Genomic DNA, 27,224 nt, shown 5'->3' on the forward strand with positions numbered 1-27,224 from the left:
ACGCTCGCCGGTTACTCGTGGAAACCAAAATTGTTTACGATCATTGAGTTTAGAAAGGTCCTTTGATATCGATCTAGGTTACCATATTGATTTAAACTGTTATTTTTACATTGGCAGATTCATCATACGTGATTATTCACCAATGACTCTCACGTACAATATAATTTCACACATTTATAAATCACCTAATGGTAACCTTCAGTGATCCGCATAATGCCCGGTTGAGAGCCAGAGTTCGACCACCCAACCTGTTAATGATGTGCGCAGGGTTAAAATCACTCATCTCCACATGCGGTGGGGGTCTTGTAGTTCTCTTTATTTAAGAAATTACCAAACATTCGACGAAGAAATCCGTCCCGCAGTGCCTACAGACTGCGTCATCAGTACAGTCGTCCATCCTGCACGTGTCCCACCCATCACCACCTGCTCTTCCTGATGGTACATTATGGAATGTAGTGCTTAAGAAGTAAGATATGCAAGTCACTGGAATTGGAATGATTCGCTCCCCCCTGAACTCGACCTGACAACATGAATTGTCACACTTCAAGAGTTGCTGTTGCCGTGTTGGTGGTAACAACGCAGCAGCGGATGGCAGCGCCTCGAGTGGCCCCGGCTGTTCGGGTTGAACCCCAGCGCAACGTACGCGCGATTGTGAATCAAACATGTCCCGTCCATCAATTGGCAGCGCGGGAAAGTGGGATTGAAACGGCATTTCCAGAGATGCCAGGGACCGCTGGCTCCGACTCGTGGCTATGGTGAGCCACTCCACCAACGCTCAAGTGCAGCGTCCCGACCCATCATCGTACACCCAGCAAGGGCTACAGCAGACACAAAGCAACGCAAAGTGGTGTACGTACTCACCCCTTCCGCCACCACCCCGCGTAACATGTGCAAGAATTGAGGCTAATAACGTGTTTATGTTAAAAAAAAGTCTTCAGCTATATATATAAAACACCACACAGATTCTCGATCACACGCACAGTAGCCTCGCCCGGGAAAGCACCAGCACCCACGGAAATTTATCCTGGTATTTCTTCAGGAATTTCTCCCTGTATTTCTTCAGGAATTTATCCAGGGAATTCGTCCGCGAATTTCTCAGGGAAATTTCTCCACGTATTACTCCCACTCGAAGCCAACCTCTCAAACGCCAATGGAATTCACATGCCGAACATCCTGACGCAGCGGCAGCAGCATCCTTCCCCGCATAGCAATCTTGAGACTGGGTGAGGTTTGCCGAGATAACAAGGGTATTATTATTATCGCAAAAGCTTCTGTTTATCCGGCACTTTTACTATCTGGAATGTTTCTATTAACCGGCATCGGTTCCCACAGAAACGGCAAGACAAATCTTCCTTCGCCGCATCTGGAAAAAAAATTCCGGCAGCCATCCGGCATCTTGCCGTGCGCTTCTCGTAGATCCGTCCTTGTTGCCAACGGGAGCTTCAGGACCCTGCCAGTCTGTATGTACAGTACAGTACTACTTTACTCTAAGCTGCCCCACTGCTTTCTTTACAATCAACTTAGAATGCTCTGTACAACTACCTGCTGAGTACCTGATGCGAAAACAGTGTATCATTTCTTATATCACAGTTTAACAAATATGTAGGCTTAAGATTCTCTCTTGAAAGTTTGTATGTGCTTGGAAAACTTTGGCGAACCGTGAGTGCAGCTCTCAGAGACCCGGCATATTTTATTAACCGGAACGTTTGCTGTGCTACTTTTGTTGTTGTTGATGTTATTTACACTGCCATTCCCCGCCCTGCCCTGCCACACCACCCTCTCTCAACGGTCCACCCATTCTCCCCGTCGTCTCTCAAACAGCAGCCACCGTGCACCTCACTCTGCGTGCTTTTCCCCCAGCCGCTTGTCCCCTATTGTGCGTCCTGTGCTACGTGCATCTCTAGGGGGAGTGGGGGGGGGCACCAACCTTTTCTCAAGAGGGCAAAGATTGGCCGCATTGCTTTTCATTCGCGACTTCCAGTTTTTCCCAAAAAAAACACTCCACAATCGTCTGTGTGAACAGGAATCATCTTGTTAATACAATACTTTTGGGAAAAAAAATACACTCGACCCTGCCCCATTCATTTCATCACTTTCACCGTGCCACCCTGGGTTCACGCACTCCGCCGAGTCCCTTCCAACAGGCGCCCCCCCCCCTCCTCCACCTCTCCTCTCGTTCAACCGCTAAAGCTACCTGCGGCATCGTCAAGAATAGATTAGCCAACTCGTAATTCGATGCATTCGCCGCCAAGCATTGAGAATTAGTCTGTCAATCCATTAATCGTAACGAGCTCGGTTGTTGCCTTGTGAGAGGGAAACCGGAGTTAACCTGTGCTCTATGAAACTTTTAAGTGACGCTCTTGAGCCATTGCAATCCCTGCGCAGCACTGCCATCTGCTGGTCTCTCTGCAGCTCTGCATGTGCCGCCATGTTGCTGTCTACCGAGTGTACTCTGTGTGTGTGTGCGCGGTGCAATTTGTTGCCAGTTGAGTAACATTGCCTGTGTGCTGCGTTAACTGTGAGCGCGGCTACGCAATCCGTGCGCACTAGGTTATATTAACTATACTGGTTGTGTTGGCTGGTTGGGTATTGCGGTACGTGGCTATGTAGGTTGTATTGGTTTTACTGGTTGGGTTGGCTGTGTGTGTGCTGCATCCAGTGCATGTGCGTGCTGTTTCCAGTGTGTCACTGTACATGACCGTGTCGGCTACTCGCTACGCCGGTGCCAAGCTGGGTCCCGGAGCCTCGCGACTCCCCATCAGAGGTCGTCCCTCCAGGTCATGACCTTGTCGTACTCCTGGATGCGCTGCTTGATGTGGGCCAGCTTGGCCTTGAGGTACTCGCACCGCTCCTTCTTCTCCAGGAACGCTGGGTCCTGCGGGAGAAGGACCCAAGCGACACGTGAATGACACCACCTCATTGGATTGTTATATGTGAATCTGGATTAAGCCCTCATATATATATCGCTCATCGGGAAATAATAGTGCTGTCAGTAACGCATCTCCATTGGAAGCGTGTTATAGTGGCCTCCTATAGCGCTGTTGCGTACAGCGCTCCATTTACCAAGAACGCATGCCGAGCGCTATGGGAGGACTGCCTGTATAGACTACTCAGGGACCCAGAACCAAACCTTGCGGAACACCGATATTGCACCACTCACCTCGGTGTGGTGCAATGCAGTGAAAACTAAAACTATTTTGTATTTTACTTTACCAGGTAAAGCCCCACTGAGCTATATAGCTCTTTTTCAGAAGCAACCCAACTATCACAAATGATAGCCTTACAAATTGGCTTAAGTGGAAATCTATATCAGCAGCAAATAATCGAAATGCAAGTTTCTACAGACTCAGAAACCACCTATAGACTCATACGGAACCATACTCAAAGACTCAGAGATCCATAGAGACCCACAGAGATCCAGAGACTCATATAGAACCATAGAGACCCACAGAAACCCACAGAGACTCATAGACGCCCCATGCTCATCGAGACCCATATAAAAACTAAACTATTTGATTTAACAGGTAAAGCCCACTGAGCTATTAAGCCATTATCTCTTTTTCAGAAGCGATCTGGCGACAAGTGACAGAATCAACAGCGTTCATTCTAAATGTGGAACGAAAAACCGGAGAATCTGGAGAAAAATCCACATGACCACTCGGAGAGAGACACCGCAAACGCCAAATATACAGCAGGCATCGTCAGGGTCAGGAATGAACCCACGACCTCCTGCATACCAGGCGAGGTAGTTAACATCTCCTCGGCACCGCGGCGCCCCATTGTGGGTGTGGCACAGCAGATAATTTGTTGCAAGCGTCCGTACAGGACGTAGTGTCAAGAGAGGTACAGTGCGTCCAGTGCATACAGTGCGTGCACTTACATTCTTTTTCTTCTCGTACTCCTGGAATACGTTCGCCACTCGCTCCATCTCCTATAGGGACGTCACAGGCAGGGTCAGCAGACAGCTCACCACCTCCTTACCCTCCTCTACAGCTCACCAACACCTCATTATCCCCCCTCTTCTACAGCTCACCACCGCCTCACCCTCCTCACCCCCCTCCTCTACAGCTCACCACCACCACCTCCTCACCTCTCTCCTCTACAGCTCACCACCACCTCCTCTACAGCTCACCAACTCCTAACCCTCCTCCTTTGTAGGTCACCACCTCCTCACCCCCCCCTCCTCTACAGCTAAACGCCTCCTCACCCTCCTCCTCTAGAGCTCACCACCTTCTCATCCCCCTCAACAGACTACACGGCCATCTCACCATCCTCTATAGCCCGTGGGTCTATGCGAGTCGATGTGTCTCTATGCGAGCCTGCGTGTCTCTGTGCGAGTCTATGAGCGTGTCATTGCGAGTCTTTCTACGTTAGTCTGAACCTCTCTGTACGAGTCTGTAAACCTCTGTGTGAGACTGTGGGTCTGTGTGAATCGGAGTCTCTATACGAGTCTCTAAGCCTCTCTGGATGAGTCTATGACCCTCTCTCTGTGAATCTGTTGGTCTCCCTGTATGAGTATGACTCTCTCTGTGTGAGTCTATTGAGTCCTAAGTGCGAGTCTGTGATCCTCTCTGCGAGTCTGTGGGTCTCCGTGTGAGTCTGTATGTCTCCGTGTGAGTCTGTATGTGTCTGTAGGTCTCTGTGTGAGTCTCTCCTTGGGTTTGTAGTTTTCTTTGTGGGTCTATGTGCGAGTCTTTGCGCCTCTCTGTGGGCCTCTCTGTGGGCCTCTCTGTGGGCCTCTCTGTGGGCCTCTCTGTGGGCCTCTCTGTGGGCCTCTCTGTGGGCCTCTCTGTGGGCCTCCCTGTGGGCCTCTCTATGGGCCTCCCTGTGGGCCTCCCTGTGCGCCCTTCCGCTCCACCTGCTGGCTGTGCGACTCCGTGGGCAGCCGCTTGATGAGCCCCTCCAGCTGGGTGAAGCGGCGCGCCACGGCATGCAGCTCGGCGCTCAGCTCCCGGTACTCGGCGTACTGGTCGGTGAACACCGCCTTGTAGCGGTCGCGCTCCTCGTCAGAGCCGATTGGAGGGTACTTCCTGAGCACAGCCGGTCACGACAATCGCGATCGGTTATAACACACAAGGGGGTTCTCCTCGGTTCACGAACAAACGCTCGGTTCACAAACGAACGTTTGCTTTACGTTAATTTCGCGTGAGCGCAAAGGGAAAATCATGGACACTTTCCGATTTCCGAAATCGAATTTCCGCAACGACATGTCACACGGCATGAGCCGCGAGGTCATCAAACGATAATCCACTGGGGAAGCTGCGTCATCCGTCCGCTACTGGACATCTGTGACAAATCGCTTCAAAGCTCATCAAATTCCTCCGCCAATCCAAATAAAGATTCTGATTGCGAACCGTGACAGCGTCACTGTATCAGCAGATCTTTTGGTGAGTTCCCCCTTAAAAGGTTCATTATTTTATTCATTATCAATAAATATTTTTACATTTTATGCTCTTTATAATTATTTTTGCATGGTGATGTGTGTATTATAGTTTTAGGTTAGGAGTAGAGTTGGAATCACTGTCCGAAACGCATCCCAAATGTTTTAGTTTTCAATTAATGGTAGAAGCGGATATACGAAGATTCGTTTCACCCACGTTGTTTGAAGAACGCACCCCTTGCATAAACTAAAACTAGTTTTTATTTTACATAACACAGATTTTTTGGGTTTGATCGCGTAAATATATGTCCTTAAACTCGCCGCCACCCGAGAGGCAAGCCACAACGTTTACAATTTGAATGACATTCGCCAGTAATTACAACTAGCTTCATCAGGCGACAGCCAGATTTATGGATAAGTCCTGCTGTTTTGTTCCTTAAATAGAGGGGTAGATATGATGACAACAATTGTCTGCCCTTCTTAAAAACTATTGCAATTAGCAATAGTTTTATTTTACCAGGTAGGGCCCCACTGAGCTATGTAGCTCTTTTTCAGAAGTGACCTGGCCATCACAAATTATAATTCAATGAAGTGGCTTATCATTACCATCATCACTTGGAAATTTATAGCTGTCAAATACTCTCAACGAGTGACGTTGATTCTAAATGTGGAGGGGAAAAACCAGAGGGCCCAGAAAAAAATCAACATGACCACGGGGAGAGAGAGAGGGACACGCAAACTTAAAATATAACGCAGGCGTCAAAGTCGGGATCAAACCCACAACCCCCTGTGTACCAGGCGAGGTAGTTAATATATTTTAGCCACCGTGGCGCTGGTATCGTAAATCTCGGGATAACTGAATAATATGATAATGTACTTATTTATCCAGGAGAGCCACACTGAGTCCGAGAACTCTCGACCAGGAGGGGTCCTGCCACTGCATTGGATTTTTATTTCAAGATGTGACCCCGTGCCCGTATTGGACATCTGTGAGAAAGAGATTTATAGATCATCGGATTCCTCCAGTATAAGTACATATTTTGATTGTCATGAATAATTATTTTAAATTACTGATGAATGGTGTTTATTATAACCCCACGGGAGGACGACACCGGAGCACCCGGCGGAAACTAACACCTTGCGTGAGGGGGCAATGCTCTATCCCCCACGTACAGTTGTAAATAGACGGATGGAGATTATTCACAAGAGGTTTTTTTTTGGGTTAGAGCACGTAAATATATGTGTGTCGTTAAACCCGCCTTAAAAGGAAACCAACACACATATATACAGTCCTCTCGATTAATTCAAAATCGCATATAATCCATAAATATCCGTTTTCTGTGGATCTCTATGCCAAAAACCACGAATATATTATGTTTAAATTAAGAAAATTGAGTTGCTCAGTGATAACACTTTCCTGCTTTGGCGCAGAAGACTCGGCCCATTAAGTGGACAGCCGAGCCATGCCAATCAACATCAATCAAACTCCACCCACTGTTGTAAAAATATGCAACCACTGTACTGTAAAGACGATCGCTTGGATTTCGGGTTAACCGGAACAATATATTTTTTCTGTTTAAGCACGTGACTTTTAATACAAATTTCCAAGAATAACAATGAATAACTGGTTAATCCGCAAATCGGATAAACCACATGCGGATAATCGAGTCTACTGTAATTGTAAATGTTGTTGTGGGTAACTAATTGGCACGTTTTGTTTAGGTGACAAACCTTACTAATTGGCTGTGTTGGGTGGTGGTGGCAGGATAAACGACACACATTTATATTTACGCATTCTAACCCCCCAAAAAAATCCTGTATTATGGATAAGATCTTTTCAACCAATTATTGACAAGTTGCGTTTATTATTGTGCACGTGGGAAGAGCAAACCGGAGTACTTGGAGAAAACCGGCGCTTTGTGCAAAGGGGGGGACCGCTCTATTCCCCCACATCCAGATGGCATTAAACGGATGGAAATTATCCATTAAGTTTTTTTGGGTTATATCGTGTAAATATAAATGTTGTTAAACCCACCACCACCCGACACAGCCAATTGGTAAGGTTTGTCACATAAACAAAACGTGCAAATTAGTAACTAGTTCAGCACTAACTGGTGTTTTTATTAACCAGTTAAACGGTGTTGAGATTAACAGATTAACAAATTAATCTCAACATCAACCCATGCGTGAGTGCATGTCACCGTGTGTTCATCGTGCATGTCATCGCAATCGCCGAGTGCTATCGAGGGTTGGCGGCAGCAGCAAACAGGAGAAACTCACGCGACGTAGTCCGGCACCACCAGAGGCTTGGGGATGTGCCCCGATGGGATGTGACCATTCCGGATCTCAGGCCTCCGTTTGGGAGCTGGGCTGTGGTCCAACTCCACAGCCCCACCCTGTGCAAGCGCACAGACCAAAGCATTTCCCCCAGTACATCACATCATCGTCACCAGCATCATCATCTGGGATCCCTCTAGGTCGAGCAGTCCATGGAATTTGCCTGCACGGTCATCATCGCTGCAGCAGTGGCTTTTGGCTCGGCCTTCGAACAAAGACGGTCGCCGCATCGCGCGCCGCTTTCAGGTGCACTTCTATGGCCGTCTGGAGCGCTCTGCCTTTCGATATTCAGAAGCTAATGGGAGCTATGCAATTTTAAATCATCTAGATTGACAAACCAATTTCCTTTAGAACTGCTTCTTGTTGTGTTTAGTTTGTTGTCCTTCCCCCGCACCTCCGATTAGCATGGTTGGCTACGTACAATGTGAAAGAAGTTCAACATACCTACATAAATGACACCAATTTTCGATACATGCAGTTTCAGTAGAATTAACTTTGGATGTATTACAATTATTTTTATGGTTAAAAAATAAATAAGTTAAAATAAATTCACAGAAATAAATGCTATCCATCTATAGTGCTGCATAAATAAGAATACAACTAGCTTTTTTGCCCATCCAAGGACGGGTGTATATTGCAGTAAATCTTAAATATTCAATAAAAAAATTGTTCAGCTCATGATTATTAATGAGAGGGGGGTTGCCCCATGTGGAGTGACGTCACCCGCAAATGGTTATTGAGGAGGGATGCGACACGTGGAGTGACATCACCTCCTCATGGTAATTGTGGAGGGGTGCGGCATGTGGAGTCATGATTATTAATGAGGGGAGGGGTGCGGAATGTGGAGTGCGCGACCTTCTTGTGCGTTAGTGTAAATTTCCAAGCGGACATGAATATTAATTAAGGGGGGGGGCTCTTTTGCAGTGACGTCATGCACAGATGTAGCACTGTGCTGCGTATGTTTATTTTTTACCGTCACTTTATGTAAAGAAACGTCATATTTGAAGCGACTTTGCGTAATAAATTATTGAATTAAACTCAACCTTGCTCTGCGTTAGTGTAAAAATCCACCCACTCATGAATATTAATGAGGGGGGTGGGCCTCATGTGGAGTGACGTCACGCGCGGGACGGACAGACATTTCTGGGTGATTATAGTAGGTTATTGGGGTTAGCACGTTGGCTAACCCCAGTGGAATAAGTCTGCCTGAAGGTGGGCCAACAACTCATCTGCAAGCGGCTGTGACATCACGGAGTTTAGCCCCTCGCCCCTCTACACCGACTCACCCCTCTGCCCACCCCGGATGACCCTGCCAGAGGCCAGAAGCTGTGGATGGCACAGCCTGATGGATTCGTCGGGAATTGTGTTGCTAACCGTGAGGTCCTGGAAACTTTTTTTTCGTGACAGCCTGGCATGGCGCACGAGGGGGGTTGGTCATGTGGCCAGCACCATGACCCGCTACCTTTGTCTTCCCAATGCTGATGTTTTTCTACACCACAACAACAGGGACTCATTAAGGCAGGGCCGACCGAGGCGAGGCCCAGGACCGGTTCAGATGTTCGTCACTGATGTTGGCCTCCAGCGAGAACCGAACCCGGTTCGCCGGGTTCAATAGCACAGCACGCTAACCACCGCGCCACCACTCCCCATACACAAAGATCCCCCGTATATCCTTTAAGAGACTGTCGGGGCAAGTGCTGTTAGCGAGTAGCACCTATGATGGTACCTGATGAGTACCATCAGGTACTCATTTTAGACTGAGTCGACATAAGGACCGGTTCAGATAATCGTCACCGGTGTTGGCCGTGAGCGGGAATCAAACTCGGGTCACTGGGTTCATAGCGCAGGGCGTGAACCGCTACACCACCGCTTCCCATACACACACAGATGGGCACACACACAGAAGCATACACGCACACAGACACACATACACAGTGCGCCAATCACTACACTACAGCTACCCAAGGAGAGACACACGTAGACATACACAGGTACAAACATACACATGGACATAGACGACAACAACAACCGCCATTCACCAATAAGTGGCGGTGACGTCACCACGACGCATGTGCCAGGCTATGTGCACCCTGAGGCCACGTAAAGTGTCGAACGCCCGATGGCTGGAGGTCACGGGGCAGACCCAGGTGCCACGGGTCGAATGACTGAGATGACTGGCTGATGCACCACCTGTGCCCCCTACTGTGCCAACCTGCTGTGCTTTAACCACCCAGCGCTCTGCTCGTTGTTGTGAGCGTCGCTCCTCCGCCCTCCGTTGTTGTTGGAGGGCGACTGCCTCCAATTGCCCAATAGCGTCCTTCACGAGCCTCCTCCACAGAGGCTGATCTTGACACCGCTGGTACCAGTCATCGGCAAGTCCACTCAGCTCCACGTCCTCCTGTACCACATCACTCCATCTCTTCTCTAGCCCGTGCCGCGCCCGTTTAGCCCCCTCAATCCGGCCGAACAAAAGCTGTTTCGGCATGCGGTGGCTGCGCATGCGGGCTACATGACCCAGCCATCGCAGCCTTGCCCGCCGGAGGAGCTTACCGATGGGACCTTACCCAGATCTTTCAAGGATTTGTGAGCTCCTCACACAATCCAGTCTGGTTAAACCCAGGATGGATCGTAGGCAGGCCAGCCTAAATGTTTCTAACCGGCGAAGATGTTCCATTAGGGGGGTCCACGTTTCGCAAGCGTAGAGAAGGGAGGGAATGACCGTGGCCGAGAAGACCTGAAGCTTAGTGCGGAGCGACAGACCAGGTAGCTTCCACACAGCGTTATGCAACCGATGAAAAGATATTGCCGCTCGACTGATTCGGAGTGAGACCTCTGCTGTTAAACTGGAGCCGGTCATAAGCACACTGCCCAGGTATGGGAAACTCCCCACTCGCTCCACAACTACCCCATCACCGATTGGGAGTTGTGGGGGTGTAGTGTCCGATGGTACAAAATACCCAGGCAGGTGCTTAGTTTTGGTGGGGCTGATGGTAAGGCCCAACCTCTTAGTGGCACGCTCCAGTCTCAGCAGCAGCGTCTGCAACTCCTCCTCTGAATGAGCAGCTATTACCAAATCATCAGCATACATAAACGTGGTTGAGCAATAGGGAGCTATTCCTTGACCGCACCCGGGCATTGATCAGCCTCCCATTATATCTGTACCATATGGAGATTCCCCCGGTACAGCTATTGAAGGCTTTATGAACTACGTGGTCAAAATAGATGTTAAATAATGTGGGAGCCAGAGGACATCCCTGTCGCACCCCAAGGTGTACAAGGAATGGCTCTGACTCCCGACCACGTAGTTTAACCCGGGCCCGCTCACCATCATGAAGGTCCTTAATGATCGTGAGCAAAGGGTCAGCACGAAGAACAACCCAGAGCCCAGGCCTACTGATGGTATCATAGGCCTTGACCAGGTCAATAAAGCAGAGATGTAGGTCTTGTTAGAATTCCCTACACCTCTGCTGTAGCAGACGGACAGAAAATATGGCATCTGTGCAGGACTGCCCTTTCCTGAAACCGCATTGGGGCTCCGCAAGCCTCTCCTCAGCGTGCCTGGCAAGGCGATGCTGAATAATCCTTGCCAGGACCTTTCCCGGCACACTGAGGTGTGAAATGCCCCTGTAGTTGTTACAGTCTGTGCGGTCCCCCTTCTTAAAAAGGGGGACCACCTTCCAATCCTGCGGAACCCGTCCAGTGGTCCAGACTGTTGTTATGATGTCATATAGGGCAGTCTGTGCACAAACACCACCCTCCCTCAGCATTTCGCTTGGGAGATCATCTCTGCCCGCTGCCTTTCCTGGTCTCAGACTCCGGATCGCCTTCAGTACTTCCTCAACAGATGGCACCTCAGCCAGCCACTCACAGGGGGGACTTCTTCCAATATTTGAGGCACCGCAGCCTCAGCAGGGTCATCCTCACTTTGTGCCACGATTTTTTCCTGTCTTGAGGGATTTTCCCTCCCCCAGGACCTCACAGAAATGGTCAGCAAATCTGCAAACCTGTTCCTGGGGGTCGGAGATTGGATCACTGTTTTTTCCCCTAATGATGGTAATAGGTGTGGCGCTGCAGGTTACTTTTTTGATGGAGTTAAATAGAGATGTGATCATGGGCCACTGAGGCAGACTCCATCTCCTCAGCTACCCGCGACCACCACCCATCCTTGCAGCGCCTCACGGCTCCCCGAACCTCCGAGCGAATGCTGCGGTAAGCCTCCTCATTCTCTGACGTGGGATTCTGTAGCCAATGACAGTGGGCCTGTCGCTTTTTCTCAACCATCCTGAACACCTCCTCTGTCAGCCAGGGTCTCTGAGGAGGTCTGGACCGCGTACCCAAAGCAGGCATTGCAGCTGCATGAGTCACAGTCCTAAACCTCGCCCATTTACCCTCGACATCGGGAGGAGTCGGGGACGATGCCAATCCCAGCCGCAAGCGATGATGAAATTCTCGCTTGCAACTTTCATGCGATAACTGAGACCAGGCCACTTTAGGTTGGAATGGAGTCCTGGGTGTACACCCACCACCGGAGTGGAAGAATGGCAGGCGCATCTTACAGATGACTAGTCGATGGTCAGAGGGCAGATCAGCTCCACGGTAGGTCCTGGTGTCAAGGACATGGGCTCGCATCCGCTGGTCCGTCACTATGTAGTCCAGCAGATGTTCTTGCTTGGACCCGGCATGCATCCATGATGTTGTGTGGATGCGCCGATGCCGGAACAGCGTGTTGGCAATTACAATCCCATGGGCTGCACAAAAATCTAGCAGCCTCCTACCGTTGTTATTGAGCTGATCTGGACATAGACACACACATGAATACACCCATGGCAACCAACATAAAGACCAATGACAAAGTCATGGCCCTGTGACAACAAAGATCACCTGTGTAGCCATAGCAAAATATTGGGAGGAGTGCTGGCAGCGGATAGCACCTATGAAGGCTTGGCACAAGGCACGAGGTGGGTGGTCAGCATCACACCCCGCCGCCTTTGCCTCCCCCCACCCCATCCCGTGCCGGTGTTTACTACACCCCCTTCAATGTACGTATATACGTACATTTAACTTCTTTAGCACTGTACGTAACCAACTGTGAGGTGTGGGCAAAGGACAACAAACTAAACACAAAAAGTGGTTTTAAAGAACTTACTTTGTCAATGTAGATGATTTGAAAGTGCATAATTCCAGTGGCTTTCTAATATCGGAAGAAAGAACGCTCCAGTCGGCCGCACAAGTGCATCGTGATGCGGTGACCGTCTTTATTCGATGGCTAGCCAAAAGCCACCGCTGCGAGGATAACTGGAGTTCACGTAATGATGGTTTATGTTTCTTGCCGAGATCAGCAAGGTATTGTGGTTAATTTGTGGCAAACACTGTGTACAATGAGCGCGACCTCATATTGTATTCGTTCGGCAACCACAAGTCAATATAGCGCAGCGGACACTGGACGGACACGGTGTCGGATCTTGCAGTACCCGTCACAACACGTGCTAAAGAATCTTGTACATGCTGCAGCTTGGTAATGTTTTTGGCAGCGCCGGGGGGGGGGGGGGGGAAGTTGAGTCACTGACGCCCACTCACCCTGTTGATGCGGTCGCTGCGATTGTCTGGCCGAGCGTCGTAGCTGTGCATCTGCGGAAGGCAGCAAGGGAGACACATAACACAGGATCCCCCATATAACCTTTAGACTGATGGGGCAAATGTTGTTAGCGAGTAGAACCTATGAATGCCAGCACGGCACACGCGGAGGTGGATTGGCCAGCACCATGCCCGACTGCCTTTCTCTTCCAAGTGGCGATATTTAAACACCACACCAGGTACTAATTTTGAGGCTGAATCGACCTAGGAGAGGCCCAATACTGGATTAGATAATCGTCACTGGGAATCTAACTTGGTTCGCCGGATTCAGTAGTGCTCACACCACCATGGCCCACACACATACATAGCCTGCCCCACTTAAATGCACAGCCTCTAACCACCAAGTACCAAGGCCTACACACACACAGCCTGTACCACTCACATTCAAACACAACCTGTACCATACTCAAACACAGCCTGTACCACCAAGTACCAAGGCCTACACACACAACCTGTAACACACTCACACACTCAACTTGTGCCACACTCACGACCTGTAGCACCAAGTACCAAAGCCTACACACTCACACAAAGCCTCTAGCACAAAGTATAAAGGCCTATACACACACACAACCTGTACCATACTCACGCGCACTCATACACAACCTGTACCGCAAAATTTTGATTTAAAGCTTTCGTGACTGCAGTAATTCATATTCTTAGTTCTTTCGGTAAAGTCACGTTGAAGGGAAACAACAAAATAATAAAATATATATAAAACAATAAAAAATTCTCACGACGTTTCGACCATAACACAAACGGTCGTCTTCAGGTGTGTTGGTTTGCATAAATTTATTTATTTTTAAACGGTGTATTTATTTATTTATAAAAAATATGCAAACCAACACACCTGAAGACGACCGTTTGTGTTATGGTCGAAACGTCGTGAAAATTTTTATTGTTTTATATATTTTATTATTTTGTTGTTTCCCTTCAACGTGACTTTACCGAAAGAACTAAGAATATAACCTGTACCGCACTTAAGCACACTCACATGAGCTCACATCATCATCATCGGCAATCACTTGGGTTCGAGTATGGATTGTCTTCCGTGGGTCCTGTTTGTGGATCTTCAGATGGCTTAAGAGGCCGATCCAACAGCCGCAGATTCTGCTGCAGTCTGGGCAAGGGTCACACGATGGTGGTGATGGACGATAGTTGGGCCTTCTTGGTGGTGAGCATCTTATGTTGTTGCCCCTGCCCTCTGCAGCCCATGTATACAGTGGGGTGGGAAGAACTACGGCTTTCTAGACGAGAAGTTTAGAATTGACCTGGATATCACGATCTTCAAATACTGTTTTCCTCAGTCTGGCAAAGACTCCACTGACACAGCTCAGGCGGTGGTGTATATTTGCATCGATGTCGGCTTTGGAGGAGAGAAGGCTGACAAGGTAGGGAACGTGATCCACATTTTCGAGGGTGGTATATATTCCTGGGGCCGGTGTTGTCCTGCCACGTGGTGCTTAGGATATGCATATATTTATGTTTAGTGCCAGACCCAGGAGCTTATATGATTTTGTGAAGGCATCCAGGATGCACTGCAGGTCTGCGTCCGAGCGGGCAGTGATGGCATTGCAATCTGAATACTGGAGCGCCTTGATGGAAGTGATAGAGACTTTGCTCTTTGCCATGAATCTGTTGAGATTGAAGAGTCGGCTGTCTGTTCTGTCTAGGATTTGTACTCAGAGGCAGATTTTGGCTTGTGAGCTGGAAGATAGCAGCAATGAAGATTGCAAATAGGATGGGCGCAATGATGCAGCCCTGTTCAACTCCAGTTTCCACCTTGAAGAGTTCCATTTGAGCACCACTTACTGAGCAATGTTGCCGACATGTCCCGCAGCAGTCGCAGTACCCTATTGAATTTGTCAGGGGGCAACCGATTTTTGACAGGCTTAGCCAGAGGGCATGACGGTTCACAAGATTCAAAGGCTTTTGTAAGGTCTGTAAAGATCGGAATTTCTCTTGCAGTTTATCATACAGTGGAAATCACACCTGCTGCACCTCTGGATGGGTGATAGCCACATTGTGATTCTGGGAGGATTTCTTCAGACAGGGGGTAGGAGTCGGGTTTGCCAGTATGTGGGTAGAAGTATTTTCCCGGTGGTGGACAGAAGGGAGATGCTTCTGTAGTTTACACAATATTCCCTGTTCACCTTTTTCAACGGTTTTACTTAACTTGACTCTTATGTTTGTCGTGGTCAAATCTTGTCATCAAAATTTAGTCTATTTCCTGTTGTCCAATCAAATCCAAATTTTGCACACGTACTCAGATCCGGTGGAAATACATGTCGGCATCAATTAACCTATAAATTCACTACTTTAAAGCAATTAACATTTTGTATGGACGCCTTATTATTTATATTTGTGTAGGTGAAAAACGCCGCGGTCCCTCAACTCTGGAATTGCCTCGCCAAAGAAGCAGGTGCCACGTGTCTCAGGCATGCACGCTCCGTGTGAACGAGTTACGGAAGTAATTAATTAAAGTAAGCGTTGATGTGGGAGCAGGCGCCACATCATTAACATACTTCTCGACCGTGAGTTCAACGAAGTTGTTCAGAAAACCGTTTTTTTTACTTTTTTTTAAGCAGTTTATTAAAGATGGTAACAATCAGTGGGTATCCCCGAGTTCTGTGTGGGATTTCCTACTTGTGCCAGATCTTCAAGAGCAGGGGCATGTATGTCGGTGGTGGAAGAGCTTTGACCTGCCTTCCTTTAAGATTTCCGCTGAAATCCCATCAGGACCAACGGCCTTGTTATTTATCATCTTCCCGATGGCATCTTGTACCTCCTACATGTTTGGTGGTTCTTCTATGTCCTCCTTTATGAGTCGCTAAGGGATTTGGTCGATGACCTCCATCTCACCGGGCAGTACTTCAGTTGAGGAGTTCTAAAGCAGTGTTCTCTCCACCAGGCATTTGATTGATACATCATCCTTCAGCAGCTTTTGTCTATCTTTTAAGCGAAGGGGGTTTAGGCCGTGGTAACTGGGTCCGTATACTGCCAGCTGCTGGATCTCCAGGGCTTCTTTGCCTGTCCACCATTTTTTTTTAGTTCCCTCACCCGGCGTTGGACATCCGCCTTCGCTTCTGGCGTGAGCCTCACTTTTGGCCTTGCAGTTTGTGTCATTCTGCAGGTGCAAAAGGTTCTTCACTTTGTGTCGATGAGCTGTTCACATCACAACAATCATTGGCTCGAACAATGACAGTCAATGAGATGCCAGAGTTTGGAGTGGGGATGCATCCACGATGTTTTGAATTCGTTTTTCTGATAGAAGAGTGTGTTGGTGATGATGAGTTCACGTTCCGCACATTTGGTTCGATAAACTCCATTTGAGTCGGTATTGACAACACCTTCCTTTCCAAACGTGCCTCTCCAAACGTTGTGGTCCTGGCTGACCCTGGTATTAAAATACCCAAGAATGATCGTGTCTTCCTGAGAGTTATGTCCAAGTTGGCATGGAAGGTCTCCCTTACCTCCTCATGTGGGTCCATGGTTGGGGCATAGGCACTCACATCTGTGGCCATTTGGTAGTTTGCAAGCTTCAGACGGATGGTCATGAGGCGTTCATCGATGCCCACAGGGATTTCATAGAGGTTCTAAATGGCAAAACCAACTCCATGGTTTCCTGGGCCCATCAGCTGGTTGAACCTTTCCAGAAGAAGGTGTAGCTGCCTTTCTCCTCCTTCAGTTTCCCTTCATCTGCCGGTTGGGTTGCGGAGAGCGCAGCAAGGCCAATCCAAAATCTTCTCAGTTCTCTTGCTATGATCGCAGTTCTTCTATCAGGTCGACTACTGGTTGCACGTACATTAGGGTTCGCACGTTCCAGGCTCCACATTAAATGTTTCTTTGTTTCTGACCGTAAAGAGGTGATCCCACTGGATGCGGTAAACTAGTTGCGAGTTATGAGGCAGGCTATTTTAGGGCACCTTTTCCAGCTCCTTCCCCTATTCGGGTGAGCAGAGCGGATCTAAAAAGGGCTGCTCAGTAATGGGTGCAGCTGCCGAAAAGCTCTATGTGCCTCTGTCCATGAGCAAGACGACCAAATTAAACACCCACCACCTGGACTGCCAGTTTGTGGCTAGGAGCTGCCAGACTATCGCTATCCTGCTCCCGCCACCATTCGCTGAACGCCACAGGGCTTGAAATCTGGGATGTGCAAGAGTTTGTTTCCTTTCAAGAGGATGCTTGCGCATGACATCTTAACTTAGGGAGACCGATGCACAGGCAGCCACCACCACACAGTCCTTGACAGAGGGATCGGGGTCCAATGGCATGGAGGCTACGACAATTGGCGACCTCTCTCTGCTGCAACCTTCCTCCGCCTTCACAAGACTTGCCGTCATCTTCTGCCTGCTCCGCCGTTGAGGTCTTTGTTGGAACATGCTTTGTTTGGAAGCCTCCCCACTTGATCTTACCACCATGGGTGACCCTGCCAGGAGATTAGGCCCACATGAGTGGCCAAGCTGCAGACGGCACCACTCTTGGGATCTCAGGAACACACAAGCTTCTCCACCACGGCAAGGCGGCGATCCTCACACACACAAACACACATGCTCACCTCCGAATCCTCCACGCCCGCCCGCTCCCGCCTCTTGCGAGCGTTCTCGTGTCGCCACATCTTGAGCCCGACGGCCGTGCTCGCCAGGTAGGCGATGGTGTTGCAGAACAGGAAGATGGTGGCCCCAACCTGTCCGCCCTCCTGCCTGCAGAACACCCCGCTCAACGGGTTGTTGTACGACTGGAAGGAGCACAACCCGCCCCGGTTCAGGTCGTTCACGTACACAATTGCAGCCGACAGGTACAGCAGGAACAGCGCCCCGTTGATTGCCGCCTCTGTCACCGGCCACCAGTCCGCGTCGAGCAGGACGGCCCGATAGTACATGGTCATGCCCACGCCCAGCAGGATGACAGTCACCAGCCAGGCCAGGCCGGCCACCACCAGCACGAAAGGCGTCTTCGGGCCGTCGTAGTTGTAGTTGCCGTAGTAGGAGCCCGCCCCGCCGGCGATGCCGAGCGAGCCCGAGGGGCGCCCGTAGCCGTAGAAGTTGTACCACTCATTGTCCTTGTAGATGTAGGCGCAGACGCAGGCGAACACAATGGCGCCCAGCAGCAGCTGAACTGCCCCCAGCAGGCGCAGGAGGCCCGGCCACGACTTCATGTAGGAGTAGCGCACGCGGTACTCCTCCTCGCGCTGGCTGTACGTCTGGAACGTGCTCGTGGGGATCGCGGACAGCGAGGGCCCCTCCCAGATGCCGTCGTAGCGGGCGCCGTCGGGCAGCAGCCCTTCTTTCTCCCGCCGGGTGCCGTAGCTGAACCCAGAGGCCTTCCCGCTGCTGCTGCTGGCGCCGCCAATGCCGACGCCGTCGACCCCGCCGCCGCTGGCACCGCCGACGCGCCACCTGTCGTCGTCGGCCATGTCGCCGCCACCGCCAACACGTTTGCTGGGGTAGTAGTCGGAGGAGGAAGCGAGCACTGGCGCCAGCGACCTCGAACCATCGTCAGTGGCGGCATCGTCATCGTGGTGACCCCGATTGCCCTGCGAGCGACCGCGCCGGCTGAAGAACGTTTTGACCGAGTCGGGGATGAAGCGGTGCACCGGTTTGATGTCGGGCAGTGATGGCGCTGGCGCCGGCTCGGAGGAGCAGCTGAAGACGTCGCCCACGGGCGGCTGCAGAGGCAGTGGAGGTGGAGGCAGAGGGTCGGCGCTGGTGGCGATATCCAAGTAGCGGAAGTCGGAGATGGCGCGCGGGGGAGACGGTGGGGGAGACGGTGCCGTGCGGAGGTTGTTTCGCACGGTGTCCGGGGGAGGGGCGCGGGATGGCATGGCTGCGGTAGCGCGGGGATTCCGGGTGTGCGTGTACGTGTGTGTGTACGTATTTTGTGCTCGTGAAGAGCACTTGCTCCTACAGTCTGTTTAGACTATACGGAGGATCTTTGTTTTTGTACGTGTGTGTGTGTGTGTGGGGAGCGGTCGTGCAACGGTTAGTGCTACGCTGTGGTGCTACGAACCCAGCAACCTGAGTTCGGTCCCACTCACAGCCACCAACACCAGTGACGATTATCCGAACTGGTCCTGGGCCTCCCTTAGGTCGGCTCGGCCTCAAATGAGTACCTGGTGCGGTGTGTAAATGTCACCACTTGGGAGACAAAGGCAGCCGGGCGTGGTGTTGGCCACCCACCCACTCGTGTGCAACTGTGCCGGCCTTAAAAAAGGTGCTGCTACTCGCTACAGCACTTGCCTCGACAGACTGCTAGGGTTACGCAAGGGGGATCTTTGTCTTTGCTGTGTCTAACCTCGTCCTCTTGACTTCACCACTCATATGCCGGTACCCGCGTTTCACTTTGTGTCCCTGTTGTCTGTCACCACTGAACTGTGTCTGTCACCACCTATGTACTGTTTGCGTCCCGTCTGTCTGAGGAGTCTCAGGGCATGGGACCGACGGCTTTCACTGATGGCAGCGTGCTCCTCCAAGCGGCATCATCTGCAGCAGGGATGCAGCTCCCACAGAACCTGGGTAGAGGGTCGGGGTCAGGAAGATAAAAGGTGCAGCCTTGCGATTGCTTGCGCACACCACCACTGGTAGCACTGCCTCCACTTATCAAGGGTTCTGGATAACAATCAGATCCTACGACTTCTGCAGGCGTTCTGATAAAACTGCAGTACTCTCTCGATTATTCGCGCTAATGACGGGGAGGACAGGCCGCAGATCATTCAAAATCACGGATAATCTAAAAATATTCATTTTCCACGGATCTCTATGCAAAAAATCACTAATATAGGTATAGATTATGTTCAAGTTAAGAAAATGTAGTTTGTTAATGAACAAAACAAAAATTTGCAGGAAAGAATTGACCGTTCGATGTGCGTGCTCAGCAGTAACACTTTCCTGCTCCCGCTCAGAAGACTCGGCCCACTAAGTGGACAGCAGAGCCACGACAATAAACATCAAACTCCACCCACTTTTAAAGAGATGCAACTACTGTACTGTTGAGGCAATCGCATGGATTTTGGATTAACCAAAGGAATATATTTTTTAGTTTTAAGCACTTGACTTGTAATAAACATTTCCAAGAATAACAATGTATCACTTTTTTTTATTAATGTGGACTTAAGGTAAAATCCATGAGCTATTAATTTATGTCAAAATCTCAGGAGCGTGGTTAATCTGCAAATTGGATAAGCCGCACTCAGATAATCAAGTCCACTGTAGTTTAGTTTATTATCACCACACCACGACAGCCGCCGTTTACCATTAATTGGCAGTGATCTTACCATGGCGCTTGTGCCATGCCAAGTGCACTTTGAGGCCATCTGAAGTGTGGAAGGCTCGCTGACAGGATGTTATGGGACAGACCCAGGCCCCATGGGTTGACTGACTGGGCTGACTCTCACCACAATCACCAGATCACATCACCATATGCGTGCACCATCATCCCCCACTCACAATGGAAAGTTACCCGGCTGTTGGCCATGCCCTGGCTCTCGTACGGCTCAAGAGGAGGTGGAACAACAACAAACGCCGCATGAGTGCAGAGATGGAGAGAAGGGTCATGTGACTCATGAGTGCTTGCCCTTGAGAGGGCAGAAAATATAAATAATTCTGTACATTTGAACGTATTGTCAGTACACCGGTGGTGCACAGTATATATATTTTAATGTGCATTAATTATTTATTTTTCCTGCGATTTGCAAACCCCGGTCAGAAAATCCTTGCGGGGATGGTGATGCCTCAAAATCAGTTTCTTGTGATGTCGAGGCAGTCTGAAGACGGAACACGAAGCTTCAGTCTGTTGACATATAGCAGCACCCAGCTGTGATGACGATTGGCTGGTTCTGTGTTCCAAAGATTTGGACTCGTGCCATAAACTCGGTCGGACGGTTGTTCCTCGATTCAACGGGACCCAAATCAATGGTCAATATTGACCCCTTTTTTGTTGCAAATATCAAGACTAAATAAACTTTCGAATCGTGTCAAATTTAGTGACAGGGTCAATTAAAGACTCATAAAACTGATTTTCTGTTCCAAAGTTAGATTTTAGAACTGTTTTAAGAGGGACCGGTGTGTTATGCTGCACTGGTGAAACGCCAATCGGTTAATTTGGTATTGGCGCAATCATTCTAACATGTGAAAATTATTATAATTGTGTTGTGAAATGTCCTTCCCATGGGCTCGTCAAGAGGCAGTACAACAAGTAGGACCAATAGCCGTCCGTTTACAACTGTATTGGGATAAAGCATTGCCCCCTTACACAATACATTTTCCTCTCCAGCTGCTCCAGGGTCCTCCTCCCATGCAGCATAATAAATGCCACTCATCGTTAACAAGTGCTTGCTACAAATGAACCACTACACCTTGCTGATCTCGTCAATTAAACAAAAAGCGTCACTCCGTTCATCCTCGCAACGGTGTTAACCGCATCACGCGCTTTCAGATGTGCTCTTGCGACCGTCTGGAATGCTCTTCCTTTCGATATTAGGAAGCCACTGGGATCTATGTGCTTTTAAATCACCTAGATTGAAAACTCACTTCTTTGCAACTGCTTTTGTGTGATTAGTTTGTAGTTCTTCCCCCGAACACTAGACATAGCATACAATATAAAGTCGTCAACTGTAGGTTCCTCCTTGACATTATCCTTCTACAAGCCATCACTCTGCTGTGCTACACCACTCAGATAACATGCGCCTCTACAACCATCACTCACTCTGTTGTGGTACACCACCCAGCTAACATCCCTCTACAAGCTAACAGGAGCACAGTAATTGCCTAGTTTCCGTTGGGAATGTGTTCCTGAAATGTGCGACGATGAATATCAAAACGACGCCAATGAAAGCAATTTGTTCACGAGAGCAAATCAAAGATAATGGAGGGTACGGTGAAGCAGTCTGTTAATGTGTGCAATCTTCACCCTAGACGTACTCGCAACGTACATCATAGTACTAAAATCACTGCACTGAACACTAGTGTACCAGCAGTAAACTTAAACACAAATTATACAGGGTACAATAATATACACTACACGATGAAATAAAAACCCACCAAAATACCGCACTAAAACATATATTGTACTCTGCAGTACGGTACATCTTCTTTATGCGCGACGCAAAGTGGTTCGTATACCAGGGGAGGTGGTGGTGGTGGCGGCGAAGGGGCTGAGAGGTGACGGATAACGAGGAAGGGATGGGACGATGCCGTCAGCGATGTGAGCGCACGCGGCGTGGTTGAGGCGACCCTGGTCGAGATCGTGGTGTTATACTAACAATCATAAGGCAAAGACGGATTAAAATTCTCGAGGCGTGCAGTCACGTGGCTTTTCATCACCTGTCATGGAGCAGCCTGTTCCACCACCTCACTACCCTCATTCCTTCCTCCACTTCCCAGTGACAGTATAATTTTTTAAAGTTATGTTTCCAAGTAAGACCCACTGAGCTGCATCGCTCTTTTGGCAGAAGTGACCTGGCCATCACAAATGAAAGCTCAAGAAAGTGGCTGATATCATCATGTGGAAATTTCTAGCAGCAGCCAAACACTCTATACGCGTGACGCTGATTGTAAATATGGAGGGAAAACCCGGAGGACGCGGATACAAATTCACGCAACCACGGGGAGAACATGCACACTCCAAATATACAGCAGGGGTCGGGATCGAACCAATAAGCTCCTACATACCGGGCGAGCCAGCTAACATCTCGCCACCGCGATCTCTCCAGTAGCGGCACGGGGTAAGAACGTTACAACAAACAGTAGTGCAGAGTACAGGAAGGGCACACAATTCACCCAAAAACAAACGAATACAACGAAACTCTCTCCATTCTACCAGGCAAAGCCCACTGAGGTGTTAACTTATTTTTCACCCACCAGTCCCGTTTGCAGAGCCGTTTCGCGCTCTGTGGGCTGTCTGTCGTGCAAACTGCGCGTCCATTCTCTCCTCTGCATTCGTGCGAAGGACAAGTGGATGGATCACGACGTCGCAACAAACGTGTGCTTCAAAATTGTCCGCGAGTTTATCTCCCGTCCAAATTGACCCGGGGCAACATTCTGTCAGAAGGTGCGTCATTCATTCCATCATCTCCGCTCAAATGCGGCTTAAGAAGAGTAACTCTGAATCGGTAGAATATTCATCTTGTTATTGTCTTTAGTTTACTCTCTTTCCCCCGCACCTCCGACTGGCACGGTTGGCTACGAACGGTGCAATAGAAGTTCAACATACGGTGCAATAGAAGTTCAACATACGGTGCAATAGAAGTTCAACATACGGTGCAATATAAGTTCAACATACGGTGCAATAGAAGTTAAACATACGCTACCCACTACACTATGCACTACTATACTAAATTTTAACTAATTTATTTCCAACTGCTTTTTTGTGTTAAGTGTTTTCCTTACCCCCGCACCTCTGATTAGCAAGGTTGGCTACGTACGGTGCAAAATATGTTCAACATACATCCACTACATTCTACACTAATACTACAATATACACTACCCTACCCACTACACTACCCACTACACTATACACTGATACTTTACTATACACTAATACTACACTACCCACTACACTATACACTAATTCTTTACTATACACTACGCTATATTCTTGGTTCTTTCGGCAAAGTCACGTAGAAGGGAAACAATAAAATAAAATAAAAATTCTCACGACGTTTCGACTGCAACACAAGCAATCATCATCAGGTGTGAAAACCACAGCAAGAAAATTTGAATATGAATCCCTGCAGTCACGAAAGCTTTAAATCAAAATTTATACACTACGCTACCCACGATACTATACACTAATACTTTATATACACTACACTAATACTTTACTATACACTACACTACCCACTACACTACACTATACACTAATTCTTTACTATACACTACGCTACTCACGACACTATACACGACGCTACCCACTACACTATACACTAATACTACACTATACACGACTCTACTCACTACATTAAACACGACGCTACCCACTGCACTATATGATACACTAATACTACACTATATGATACACTAATACTACACTACCCACTACACTATACACTAATCCTACACTATACACTACGCTACCCACTACACTATACACTAATACTACACTATACACTACGCTACCCACTACACTACACAAAACACTACACACATGTTTACGTTTCTCGAGGCGCACCATGTCACGTTTGCTTCCCACCAAACACTCCCAGAACGTCCCCCCAGGGGAGTCTCGCGTCCCGCTCAGCCGCCGCACTGCCGCTTTCGTGCGGAGCGTTTCCCCGTGTTGACATTCTGTTTCAAAGAACAAATTTGACCTCAGGTCTTCGCTCATTTACCAGCTTCACATTCCCTATTGCCGTACAAAAAACTGGAGGAAGGGCCTTTGCTATTGATGCCCCCAGGGTCTGGAATGCTATTGCCAATAAACTGCAACTTGAATCACTACCTATGAGATCTCCACTCAAAACTGCTCTAGAGGAGTTGTACAACCCTAGCTGCCACTGCTATTCAGTGGCCTAAAATATGGCTCTAGATTTTGGTGTTATAATTTATTTATGTAGTTTATTGTTAAAAATTCGGTCACAGTCCCTATGATCACTGTTACATTGGATTTATGGCTTTTATTTTGATTTCGAAAAGTTTTTTTTGTTTTGGCCATGTTTTTGTTTATTGTAGTACGGAGTTAGACTGATGGGTTTAATCTTAGTTGTCTTGTGGTTGTTGTTATTTGACTTGCATCCCACTGGGATTTTTGCACACAGCGTTGGTGTACGGTGCTATTTCAGGAATATTTTGATATTTTTTTCCTGGATTTTCTGTTTGCACAGTCACATAATCACTTTAAGATGTTTTCTTGTTCATGTTTTTTTTTATTTGTTGCGGTTGCACCTGATTCAAGAGCCGAATGGCTCACAGGGCTATACCAAATAAATGAACTATGAACATTCGCGTCCGCCCTGTGGAACTCGTGCAGTGAGTGCCTCGGTCACTCCGGGTGAGCGGTGGCGGAGCGCTGCCGCTACGAACCCGGCGAACCCGACTCTTCGATTCTCGCTCACGTGGAACATCAACTCCGGTGAGCATTATCTGAACCGGTTCTGGCCTCCCCCTAGATCGGCTCAGCCTTAGCTGAGTACCTGGTGCGGTGGTGCAGGAAACATCGCCACTGGGGAGACAAAGGCGGCCGGGCGCGTGGTGCTGGCCACCCACTCCCTCGTGTGCCGTGTCGGCCTTCAAAGGGTGCAACTCGCTAACGGCACTTGCCCCCGACAGTCTATTTTAGAGCTATACGCGGGATCTTTGTCTGTCACTGTGATGCGCTGCGTTACGAACCCGGCGACACGAGTTCGAGTCCCGCTCCAGGCCGCCAACACCACCGGTCCTGGGCCTCCCCTAGGTCCACTCGGCCTCAATTAAGTACCCAGTGCCATGTGTGGTCTGTTAAAAGGCTACACGGGGGATATTTGTCTTTGTGTGACACAAAACGCACCGTTAAGACAGAGCGGAGTAGAGACGAGGCGGGCGATTTCATTACCGCAGCGATTAAAAAAAAGACTGTAGCGTTGTGATGAGTACAATAAGAGCGCTGCCGCGTTAGTTAACGTGGAGTTGCGATAATCGCGATATCGCTTCACACGGCAACAGGTAGCGGGATCCCCGTGTCCTCACCTCTGATGCTGCTGCTGCTGGCGATTGAGTTGGTGGTGGTTGCTATTGGTGGTAGCGGCTGCTGGTGGTGGTTGTTGTTACTGCTGCTAGTTGTAGTAGTGCTGGTTGTGACTGGTAGTCGTGGTTGTGTCTGGAAGTAGTGGTTGTTGTGGTGGCTGGTAGTGTGGTGGTTGTTGTGGTGGATGGAAGTAGTCGTAGTGGTGGTGGTTGTGGCTGATAGTAGTAGTGGTTATTAGTAGTATTGGTGGTGGTTGATAATAGTGGTGGTGGTTGGTAGTAGTAGTTGGTAGTAGTAGTAGTGGTTGGTAGTAGTGGATGGTGGTGGTTGGTAGTTGTTAGTTAGTAGTGGTTGGTAGTTATAGTAGTGGTGGTTGGTAGTTGTAGTAGTGGTGGTTGGTAGTTGTAGTAGTGGTGGTTGGTAGTTGTAGTAGTGGTGGTTGATAGTTCGTGGTGGTTGGTGGGTTGTAGTAGCAGTAGTGGTAGTAGTAGTGGTGGTTGTAGTGGTGGTTGTTGCTGCTGCCCTACAACTTGTAAATCTCTTCAGGCGCGCCGCCGTCGTTCCCGCGCCTCACATCCGGCCAAGAATGGCGGACGACTGCGATGACGTCACCTCCATAACCCACCTGTGTGACGTCTTCCCTCCCACCACCTGAGTGACCTCATCGCTGGTTGTGTGTAAGCCATATGTTGACGTCGTCCCTACAACGCGCGTGAGCAAAGTCCCGATGCTACTGGTGACGCCATCTATCGGCTCCAGAGTGACGTCATTGCGACTGTCGACACGGAGAGAGATGGAGGGGAGTGACATTCCGGGAGGTCATCATCCGAACGCCCCGAGCAACATCTCTCCCCGAGCGCCAGTGACGCAATCGCAACGACAGGAACGTTGAGTGACGTCATCCCGTCAAGACAGCGGCAGTGTAAAGTTGACGTCACGTCGTTGCAACGACAACATGAGGAATCGGCGTTGCTCGATTGAAATTAATCTCCCTCCTCATCTTGTCGAATGGGCTTGCTGATGTAGGATGGTCCGGCCCCCACTGCGCAATATAGATTTTTTTGTCAGAAGCGACCTGGCCATCAGAAATTATATCTCAACGAAGTGGCTTATCAGCGTGTGTAAATGTATAGGGGCCGTCCATAAATGACGTCACGCGATTTTGTACGATTTTTGACCCCCCCCCTTCGTCACATGGCGTCACAAAAAGTCAGAC

The 27,224-nt window shown here is 49.1% G+C and overlaps 1 protein-coding gene across 3 annotated transcripts; it reads right to left on the reverse strand.

Annotated features, from left to right (window-relative positions):
* Positions 1-295: 295 nt before the first annotated feature.
* On the reverse strand, positions 296-26,870 carry MARVELD2 (MARVEL domain containing 2). Of its 3 annotated transcripts, XM_076053097.1 has the most exons (8): positions 26,011-26,627; positions 22,471-22,582; positions 17,910-19,862; positions 13,295-13,345; positions 7,661-7,776; positions 4,859-5,030; positions 3,881-3,931; positions 296-2,875 (listed from the first exon to the last, which is right to left on the reverse strand). In XM_076053097.1, the coding sequence occupies exons 3-8, from the start codon at positions 19,173-19,175 to the stop codon at positions 2,759-2,761; spliced, it is 1,773 nt and encodes a 590-aa protein (XP_075909212.1). In that variant the 5' UTR covers positions 19,176-19,862; positions 22,471-22,582; positions 26,011-26,627; the 3' UTR covers positions 296-2,758. The 3 variants fall into 3 exon arrangements, with proteins under 3 accessions (XP_075909212.1, XP_075909213.1, XP_075909211.1); XM_076053098.1 differs by lacking the exons at positions 22,471-22,582; positions 26,011-26,627 and adding an exon at positions 26,634-26,870; XM_076053096.1 differs by lacking the exon at positions 22,471-22,582.
* Between the last annotated feature and the right edge of the window lie 354 nt (positions 26,871-27,224).

Source organism: Petromyzon marinus, chromosome 59 (genome assembly GCF_048934315.1).
Source record: "Petromyzon marinus isolate PM22_M1 ecotype Great Lakes invasive population chromosome 59, UKy_Petmar_22M1.pri1.0, whole genome shotgun sequence".
Classification (NCBI taxonomy): Eukaryota; Metazoa; Chordata; class Hyperoartia; order Petromyzontiformes; family Petromyzontidae; genus Petromyzon; species Petromyzon marinus.

Coding starts and splice junctions, on each gene's coding strand:
- MARVELD2 (XM_076053098.1), bottom strand. CDS start 19,175: ATGCCATCCCGCGCCCCTCCCCCGGACACCGTGCGAAACAACCTCCGC. Junction 13,346..17,909: donor CGGGCGTGGAGGATTCGGAG/GTGAGCATGTGT, acceptor TGCCTTCCGCAG/ATGCACAGCTACGACGCTCG. Junction 5,031..7,660: donor GTGGTGCCGGACTACGTCGC/GTGAGTTTCTCC, acceptor GGCTGTGCTCAG/GAAGTACCCTCCAATCGGCT.